At 46.0% G+C, this 10000-nt stretch overlaps 1 protein-coding gene across 1 annotated transcript in view; it reads left to right on the top strand.

Annotated features, from left to right (window-relative positions):
* The window catches only part of LOC122249428 (uncharacterized), a 60362-nt gene that overhangs the window by 35692 nt on the left and 14670 nt on the right, over positions 1–10000 (top strand). The window contains exons 2-4 of the mRNA XM_086542651.1: positions 1–166; positions 475–597; positions 1470–1586. The exon at positions 1–166 is cut by the window's left edge and continues 380 nt beyond it. Coding sequence (XP_086398777.1) covers positions 1–166; positions 475–597; positions 1470–1586 — 406 coding nt within the window. The remainder of the gene's footprint in view (positions 167–474; positions 598–1469; positions 1587–10000) is intronic.

Raw genomic sequence — 10000 nt, 5'->3', positions numbered from 1 at the left:
GAACCTCGACGGGACTCAGACCATCATAGAAAACGGGTCCAGAGCAGGCGTGAAGAATGGCTCTGTCCTTGCCGAAGAAAACGGACAAGAATCACACATCAGTCTGGAGGAGGAACTAAAGCAACATCGGGAGGAGAACAAGAGACTCAAAGCCGCCCTGAGTGAGGTAGGTTTTCCTGAAAGTTCTCGGAAACGAAAGCCTGAAATCACACACACACTTTCTAACAAAAAAAAAAAAAAAAAAAAAAAATCTAAACTCTAGCCCAATTATCATTTCAATTCATCAGAGTTCCTTACAACAAAATAATGAAATCACACGCACTTTCTAAAAAAAAAAAAAAAAAAAAAAAAAAAAAAATCAAATCTAAACTCTAGCCAAATTATCCTCTTAATTCAATCAAAGTTCCTTACAACAAAATAAAAAAAGAAAGAAGATAAATATCCAATGCCCTCCCCGTCTTCTCTCCCCGCCAGGCTGCCGAAGTGAACAGCCAATGGCGACAATACCACGACGAACGTCAGAGTTACGTTCAGCGACTCCTGACCACCATCCATGAACTGCAACATTCCCAGCCCACCGCCCACTCTCCCAGACAGGTGGGTTGCCTCACTCTTAGGACACTTGCACGCCTCCATCATGAGGTTAATTCTATGATTCTGTGTCGTATTTCTGCGCTTGTTATATTCAGTATTATTATCTGGTATGATCATCTAATAGAAAATAAGGTTAACCATCCCCTCTCGTTCTCTCTGCCTTTGTTTCTGAATCTGTCTCTCTGTCTCTATCTCTGTCTGTCTGTCTGTCTGTCTCTCTCTCTCTCTCTCTCTCTCTCTCTCTCTCTCTCTCTCTCTCTTTCTCTTTCTCTGTCTCTCTCTCTCTCTCTCTCTCTCTCTCTCTCTCTCTCTCTCTCTCTCTCTCTCTCTCTCTCTCTCTCTCTCTCTCTCTCTCCCTGTCACCCCCCTATCCCCGCTCCCCCTTTTTATTCATTATTCCTTCTTTTCTCCCCTTTTCCTTCCCCTCACAGCTGGACGACGAGGGAATAATATAACCAACATGATAAAAACAAGAAAATAAGAATAACATAACCAATAACATAATAATAAGAAGAAATGATATAACCAAATGACAAGAACTTCCCCCTTTTTATTCATTATTCCTTCTTTTCTCCCCTTTTCCTTCCCCTCACAGCTGGACGACGAGGGAATAATATAACCAATAATACGATAACATAATAAAAATAAGAAGAAATAATATAACCAAAATGACAAGAACTTCCTCGTTTTTATTCATTATTCCTTCTTTTCTCCCCATTTTCCTTCCCCTCACAGCTGGACGACGAGAGGATAATATAACCAATAATACGATAACATAATGAAAATAAGAAGAAATAATATAACCAAAATGACAAGAACTTCCTCGTTTTTATTCATTATTCCTTCTTTTCTCCCCCTTTTCCTTCCCCTCGCAGCTGGACGGCGAGGGAGGCAGTTCCGGAGGGCAGGACGCAGAGGTCAGGCGGCTGCGCGAGAGTATGGCCCGAATGCAGGCTGACCACGAGGAACATGTGCAACTGTTGGAGATGCAGGTAGGTCGAGAGGGGAGGGGGGTGGGGGGTTGGGGGGGTAGAGGAGGGGAGAGGGTGGGAGGGGAGGGGGTGAGAGGGGAGGGGGGGTTGGGGGGGTAGAGGAGGGGAGAGGGTGGGAGGGGAGGGGGTGAGAAGGGAGGGGGAGTTGGGGGGTAGAGGAGGGGAGAAGGTGGGAGGGGAGGGGGTGAGAGGGGAGGGGAGAAAGAGTGTAAGGAGAGGAGGGAGATGGGGGGAAGAGGAGAGGGGGAGGGTAAGGAGAAAGAGGGGGAGGAAGGTAAGGAGGAGGAGGGGAGGAGGAGGGGAAGGGAATGAAAGGGGAAGGAGGAAGAAAAGAGGGAAGGAGAAGAGAAGGTAAGGGGAAGAAGGGCAGAGGGAGGATAGGGGGAAGAAGGAGAAAGGAGAGAGAAGGAAGTAGGGAAAAAAAGGAGGGGAATGGATAGAAAAGTAAAGTAAAGAAGAGGAGAGAGAGGGGAAAAGATCGGAAGATGAGGGGAAGAGGAAAGGGAATTGAAAAGACCAGAGGAGGGAGCTAGAGAAGAAGAAAAGAAGAAAGGAAGGGAAGAACGAGAGAGAGAGAGAAAGGTAAGGAAAGGAGAATAGGTAGAGGAATTGTTATCATTGTTATTGCTCCTATTTTCGTCATTGATGTTATTATCATTACCACTATCATTTTTTGTATGTACTATTATTGTTGATGTTGTTATCATATCATTACCTTTATCATCAAAATTTATTATAAAAATCATCATCATCATCACCATCCGTTGCACTATCATCGAAGTTATCATTATAGTTTTATCACTTTATCAACATTATCATTAACATTAGCATCGATTGTCATTTTTGTTATCTTATGCCTGCTTACTCTGCATAACTATCAACTTGGATGTGAAATGTCTTTCCGTATGTTGCATGTGACAGTGCAAGATGCAGTGATGTTAGCAATCATCAGTTCAATAACAATAGCGATAGTGAAATAACAGGGAAACAGAAGAAGAATGAGCTGTTTATGTAACATAATAATCTATCTGTTATCACAACTGGTAAACATATAATTCTGTTTTCAGTTTTCTCGCAAACAATTTGAAATGTCCTAATTGAAATATCCTAATAGCAATGAACAGAAGTAACATGCACGAGATATAATAAACAATTAAGGACATTATTGATATGAGAGACACCAAATCTCAGCTGTTAGATGTAAACAATCAAAGGTAAACACAGGCCAATATGTGTGTGTGAGAAGCGTAAACACACACACGGTGTATTGAATGAAATAGCTGGTCCAGGGGTGTCAAATGTAAACGAGGGCTTATATATGAACTGCAGCATTTTCTGATGTGAATGAAAGGGAGGAATAGTGAATGAGAATGAATAATTACGCCATGGCAGGTGTAGTATTTGCGTTTTCGTTGTTACGTCTTCATCCAGAGTTGCGTTGTTTGGATAAAGTGTGTGATATATGCAACGATGTTCACTACCGTTTCTCTATGACTTGTGTCATTGCCCGATAATGATATTGTGAACTATAAATCTATATTTATGAACAGGTTAATACTCTTGGCTACTCTGTATATAGTCACTATAAGTAAGTCTAACGGTGCTAAATGCAAAATGACAGCTATAAAGAAAAATATACGCTATCTTTAAGTAAGTATATGCCAATGGAATCATGCACAAAAACGGAGTCTGAAATACAACACGGTTTTTCCTCGAAATAAGTGTAAATCCATGGCATCAAATGACAGTACGATTTAATGAAAGCAGACATGAGTGCATGACCTTTTAGCACACGAACGACTCCGCGAGGTCAAAGGGTGTTTCCGCAACATAAGCAGGAATCTGTGTGTGGGTGAATGTTCAAGTTGTAACTACGCGGCACCCAAAGACAGCATGAGTCCGTGGTTGTAAATATTGATAAAATTGATCTTAAATTCGTGCGAAAGCTGAAATATAGGATACTGAATAACTATCTTGAAGATATATCATATATCATTTTGAAAACGTGGTCAGATATTAAAAATCTGAAACTTAAATAAAAAAAAGACAAGTTTTTAAAGAAAGGTAGGCTATTTCTTTTTTCTATTAGCAAGGCCAAAGAAAGGTAGTTTTGAAAAAGAAGGTCAAGGAGACGTAATTTTGGAAAAAAAAGACATAGAAAAATCATTCGGAAAACTAGGTCAAAGAACAACACCCAAAGATCAACCATGCACAGAACAAAGTCAAAGTCAAAGTCAAACAAAGAAAAAAAAACGGACACGAAAACAAGGTCCAAAGACAAAGGACGAAGAAGACACGCTAAGAAAGACATGCGCGCACATCTGTAACATGATTCAGCAGACAAGTGTACGACTGTACGTACGGCGCAGAGCCACGCAGCAGACAGAGGGACTTGTTGTGTCGAGACCCCGAGTGGTAAAGGGGACATGCCCGTCCGATGCCGTTGACTCACATCCAAGGGCGGAATAACAGGCATACTTAGATGCTCGTAGTACCTGGTGATGTGTAAGCTACATACACACATCCCGCACCGAGCCCTCCTCATGTCACTCACTTTTAAACCTCTCCACGCCTTGGTAGTTCCTCCCACCGCCTGTAGAGGGCAGCAGCAGCGGCGGCGGCCTCGAGGGAGCTTCCTCTATTTATGAAACAGCTGCGAGGGAAGAGTGCGAGCGAGCGAGAGAGCGAGAGAGCGAGAGAGCGAGCGAAAGTTGCGTCGGGCTCACTCCGTCGGACGTACTGCGGCGAGGAGGAGGGGGGAGGGGGCTTGGGGTAGGATAGGGGGGCTGGGGGCTGGGGGAGGGGTGGGGCTGGGAGGGGGGCTGCGGGAAGATAGCGGGAGGAGGAGTCGGGGAGATTCTATCAAGATCTCGGAGATGAAATGCTTGTTTCGAGGTTTCTCTTCGTAAAGTTTTGTCTGTCCCTCCCTCCCCTCCTCCCTTTTCCCCTTCCTTCCTCCTCCCTTTTCCCCTTCCTTCCTCCCTTTTCCCCTTCCTTCCTCCTCCCTTTTCCCCTTCCTTCCTCCCTTTTCCCCTTCCTTCCTCCTCCCTTTTCCCCTTCCTTCCTCCTCCCTTTTCCCCTTCCTTCCTCCCTTTTCCCCTTCCTTCCTCCCTACCCCTCCGCCTTATTCCTTCCCTTCCTTCCCTCCATCCCCTCTCCCTCCTTTTCCTCCCCACTTTCCCTTCCTTGCTCCTTTTCCCCTTCCTTCCCTTTTCCTTCCTCCCTCCGTCCTCCCTTTTTCCCCTTCTTCCTCCCCTTTTTCTCTCCCCTTCACTCCTTTCCCCTTCCTTTCCTCTCTTTTCTCTATCTTTCCCCCCTTTCCCCCTTCCTTCTTCCTCCCTTATCCTCCCCTTCCTCCCCCCTCTTCCTTTCTCTCCCCCTTCCTCCCTTTTCCCTTCCTCCCCTCCTCCCCTTTTAATTTCCCCCTTCCTTCCTCCCTTTTCCCCTTCCTTCCTCCTCCCTTTTCCCCTTCCTTCCTCCTCCCTTTTCCCCTTCCTTCCTCCCTTTTCCTCTCCCTTCCTCCCTTCCTCCCTTTTCCCCTCCCCTCCTCCCTTTTCCCATTCCTTCCTCCTCCCTTTTCCCTCCCCTCCTCCCTTTTCCCATTCCTTCCTCCTCCATTTTCCCCTTCCTTCCTCTCTTTTCCCCTTCCTTCCTCCCTTTTCCTCTCCCTTCCTCCCTTTTCCCATCTCTTCCTCCCTTTTCCCCTCCCCTCCTCCCTTTTCCCCTCCTCTCCTCCCTTTTCCCCTTCCTTCCTCCCTTTTCCCATCTCTTCCTCCCTTTTCCCCTTCCTTCCTCCCTTTTCCCCCCTCTTCCTCCCTTTTCTCCTCCCCTCCTCCCCTTTTCCCCTTCCTTCCTCCTCCCTTTTCCCCTTCCAGGCACCTTTCTCCCCTTTCTTCCTCCCAGCCTTTCTTCCTCCCAGCCTTTCTTCCTCTCCTCCTCCCTTTTTCCCCCATTCCTAGCAGCCACCTTCCTCCCTTTTCGCTCCCCTGCGCCCTCCCCATTACCCCATTCCTTCCTCCTCCCTTTTCCCCTTCCTTCCTCTCTTTTCCCCTTCCTTCCTCCCTTTTCCTCTCCCTTCCTCCCTTTTCCCATCTCTTCCTCCCTTTTCCCTTCTCTTCCTCCCTTTTCCCCTCCCCTCCTCCCTTTTCCCCTTCCTTCCTCCCTTTTCTCCTTCCTCCTCCCTTTTCCCCTTCCTTCCTCCCTTTTCCCCCCTCTTCCTCCCTTTTCTCCTCCCCTCCTCCCCTTTTCCCCTTCCTTCCTCCTCCCTTTTCCCCTTCCTTCCTCCTCCCTTTTCCCATCTCTTCCTCCCTTTTCTCCTCCCCTCCTCCCCTTTCTTAACTCCCTTCCCCACTCACCTTTCCCGAAGTCTAAGCTATATTTAACCATACACACTTACGAACAATTATTTATATTGGCTCTTACTTTAGACACGGAGGTGTATTTATAGCCTAACTATTTATAAAGATAAAGAAGAAGAAGAAGAAGAAGAAAAAGAAGAAGAAGAAGGAGAACTCCTCTTCCCACTACCTTCTCCCCCCCCCCCCCCCCCCCCCCCCCCCCCAACCCCCCCCCCCCCCCCCCCCCCCAAAAAAAAAAAAAAAAAAAAAAAAAAAAAAAGAGAGCGAGAGAGCAAGCACAAATGCAGCCAGCTCGTAAGTTCCTGAGATTTGTGTTGAACGAGTGAATAAATTCTACCATCTTGATTTAGGCTGGGGGAGCTTTTATTTCGCACATCCCGCGGTAAAGATCGCGGCCATAAATTGTTCTGTCTTAGCACGAGGGTTGCTTCTTCTGGGGGTGAATTATGGCCGGGAATATTCTATCGGAAAAGGGGGATTAGTTTTTTTTTTTTTGAGATTTCCTGGATGAGAGGACGTCTGGGTTGGATGATGGTGGGGGTTGCTTTGCTCTCTGTCTTTGTCTGTCTGTGTCTGTCTGTCTGTCTGTGTCTGTCTGTCTGTCTGTCTGTCTCTCTTTCTCTCTGTCTGTCTGTCTCTCTTTCTCTCTCTCTCTATCTATCTATCTATCTTTCTCTCTCTCTCTCTCTCTCTCTCTCTCTCCCGCTCCCTCTCCCTCTCCCTTTCCTTCTCCCTCTCCCCTCCCTCTCCCTCCTCCCTCTCTCCCTTCCTCCCCCCCCCCCCCCTCCCCCCCTCCCTCCTTCCCTCCCCCCCTTCCCCTCCCCCTCCCCCCCCCCTCCCCTTCCTCCCTCCTCTCCCCCCTCCCCCCCCCCCCCCCTCCCCCCCCCCCCTCCCCCCTCCCTCCTCCTCTTCCGCCCTTCCTCCCTCCACCCCCCCTCCCCTCCCCCTCCTCCCCCCCCCCCCCGCCTCCCCCCCAACCCGCTCTCCCTCTCCCCTCCCTCTCCCCATTTCCACATTATTTGAAGGAGAAATTGTCACATATGATCTCGCTATCCCCATCTGACAGCTTGACATCTTAAGTAACCTTCAGTCACGACCAACTCGGGCTAAAGTCTACACGAAATTTTCCGTTCCTTCTCGTTTCAACACTTCTAAATATATGATCAATTCGGTATGCTCTCATATCTGAAAGTGGTGGGGCGACTTTCATAAAAGAGTGTATTGATTATTATTAAGTGTATAATTACAAAAAACATCACAAGTTAGGATTCGGAAGAGGATTAGTACACGAGTCGAATCACGTTAAGGTTTCTGTAGGATATATGTGTAGGATGAGGGTTGAGTGATCGGGGGGGGGGGGTATGGAATATGCCAGCATCGAGGTCTGGAGGGACTGGGAGCAACGGGAAGATGAGCGTGTGTCCTTTTTTCTTCCTGTTTGTGTGTGTGTGTCTGTCTCTTTGTCTTTGTGTCTGTTTGTTTGTAGGTCTGTCTGTTTCTCTTTCCCTTTCAGTTTCTCTTTTTCTCTCTGTCGCCTGTCTCTGTCTCTTTCTCTCTGTCTCTGTCTCTCACTCTCTCTCCCTCTACTCCTTCTCTTCACCTCCATCTCCGTCTCCTCCCTCTCCACCTCTCTCTCCCTCTCTCTCCCCCTCGCCATCCCCCTCAAACCACCTCGAGCGTCCTTAGACCGACCTCTCCTCCCTTCTCCCCTACTCATACCTACTTCATCTCTTTTCCGTCCCCTACTTCCCACACTCTACCCTCTACTCCCTCCCCCTCCACTCCCTCCCCCCTCTTCCCTCTCCCCTCTCCCACACCTCCACCCTCTTCCCTCCTCATCTCCCTCCATCCACTCCCTCCACCCTTCCCCCCCCCTCTAGTCCCTCTCCCTCCCCCTCTCATGCCCTCCTCTATCCTCCTCCTCCTCTCCTCCTCTTCCCTCCCTGCCCTTCCCCTCCTCTCCCTCCCCCCTCCCTCTTTCCCCCTCCTCCGCTCTCCATCTCCCTCTCCCCCTCTTTCCCCCCGTCCCCCTCTCTCCCTCTCTCCTATCTGCTCTCCCCCTCTTCTTTCCCCGCTCTCCACCTCCTCTTCCTCCTCCCTCCACTCCCTTCCTCTCTTCCCTTACCCCCCCCTCCCTCTTCTTCCCACCTCCCTCCCCCCTTCCCCTTTCCCCTTTCCACCCTTTCCCCCTCCCCCTCCGTTCCCCCCCCTCCCCCTCCCACTCCCCTCTCCCCTCTCCATCCTCTTCTCTCCCCTCCACCTTCCCCCCTATACCACCCAACCCTACCCCCCTGTGACCCCTCTCTCCATCCTTCACAAAGAACGAAGCACACCCAAACAACACGCGAAGAGGGAGTGTCTAATTGTACCTCTTTGTTAATATGTGTCAGCCACGTCATTATATATTTCGGACGCTGGATAATGACGACGGAGATCACGACAACATGTTCACGACTTGTTCAGTCAGGTGTGTGTTTTCGAACTCCGTGTTATGAATGGACGAGGGTGATGGTGTGGGTGTGGGTTATATGAGGATAGTGATATGCGGGGATGATGATTTAGGATGTTTTTTGTTCGTATTGTGGTTGTTGTTGTCACCCTGTGTCGAGAAAGTAAGAAAGGAATGATTGCAAATAAGAAATATATAAGAATGAAAGAAAGAACGAAAATAAAAAGATAAAATAAGAAGAAACAGGAAGAAAATAGTGGAGGAGGAATAACTGATATATAAAAAAAAACACACGAAAAAATGAAACCAAAAATGAAACGGAAAGAAAAACGTAACAAAAAGAAAAAAAATAGAAAAAGAAGAACAAAGTAATAAGAAAAAACGATAATGATTTCCCAAAGAACAAATATGAAATACCAGAAATGAAACGAAAAAAAAAGAAAAACGTAACAAAGAAGAAAAAAAAAGAAAAATAAGAAAAAAGAACAATAATGAAAAACGAAAAACAATTTCCCAAAAAAAGAAAAAAAAAAAAAAAGAAATACCAAAAATGAAACGAAAAAAAAAAGAAAAACGTGATGAAAAGAGAAGTCTTCCAAAGAACTACACTCGTTCTGTATTCCCCCCTATCTTCCTTGATATACAACATCCAATATTTCTCTTCATCTCCCTGTTATCGTAAATTTGCTTCTCTCTTTTTTCCCGGTGCAATTCCGTGAATGAGAATATGCAGGGAAAGAAGGAAAGAAAGAGGGTGATAGATAAGGAGATAAATGGATTGATTGATAGATGGATAGGTAGATGGATGGATGGATAGATAGATAGATAGACAGATAGATATATAGATACATAGATAGTAAGATAGATGGTAATGTATATGTGTATAGACACACACACAAAATACCTTCACAACACGAGAAATGTATTGATAATGATGACAATGATAAAGATAATGATAATGATGATAAGGGTAATGTTGATAACGGTAATGATGATAAATATGATATTATGATGATAACAATAATGAGTATGATAGCGATCATAATAATAACGATATCAACAACGGTGACGATAATGATAATATTGATAAATATATGAAAGACAATATTGATAACAACATAAACACCACTTATATCATTATCATTAGTACTGATAGAATACGTGAAAGGGAAAAAAACGATTATAATATCCGGTCTTCGGAGCACAGAAAATATCAACTATTACCAGCCGGAAAGGACATAAACTCTGCGCTCTGTTCCGCCCTATTTCACAATCTCTTTGTTACCAAGCCTTTGTCCTTATTCCCCATTTTTTGTCATTGTTTTTTTAAGGAGTGCGGGTAGAGGGGGGGGGGGTAGGGGTAGGGGATTAGATTCCATCTCTATCTTGATGGTCATTCTTTATCTTTTTATGTTGTTACTTTTAGTGTTCTTTGCGCTGGTAAGTAGCTTACAGAATATATCATTCTTAAAGTTGTTGAGAAATTTATTCAAATTATTCCAAGCATAGAGGAAGCAATATTTTATCTCCCCCACAGATACACAATACAACACTTTCCCCTCTCGTAAAGTAAGACGATTTATCAAACTCTACCACCAATATTTGCA

This window comes from Penaeus japonicus, unplaced genomic scaffold (assembly GCF_977035675.1).
Source record: "Penaeus japonicus unplaced genomic scaffold, GWHDUDI00000001_assembly GWHDUDI00000001, whole genome shotgun sequence".
Lineage (NCBI taxonomy): Eukaryota > Metazoa > Arthropoda > Malacostraca > Decapoda > Penaeidae > Penaeus > Penaeus japonicus.
The sequence above is the reverse complement of the archived record's forward strand: the minus strand, read 5'-3'. Positions and strand labels throughout refer to the sequence as shown.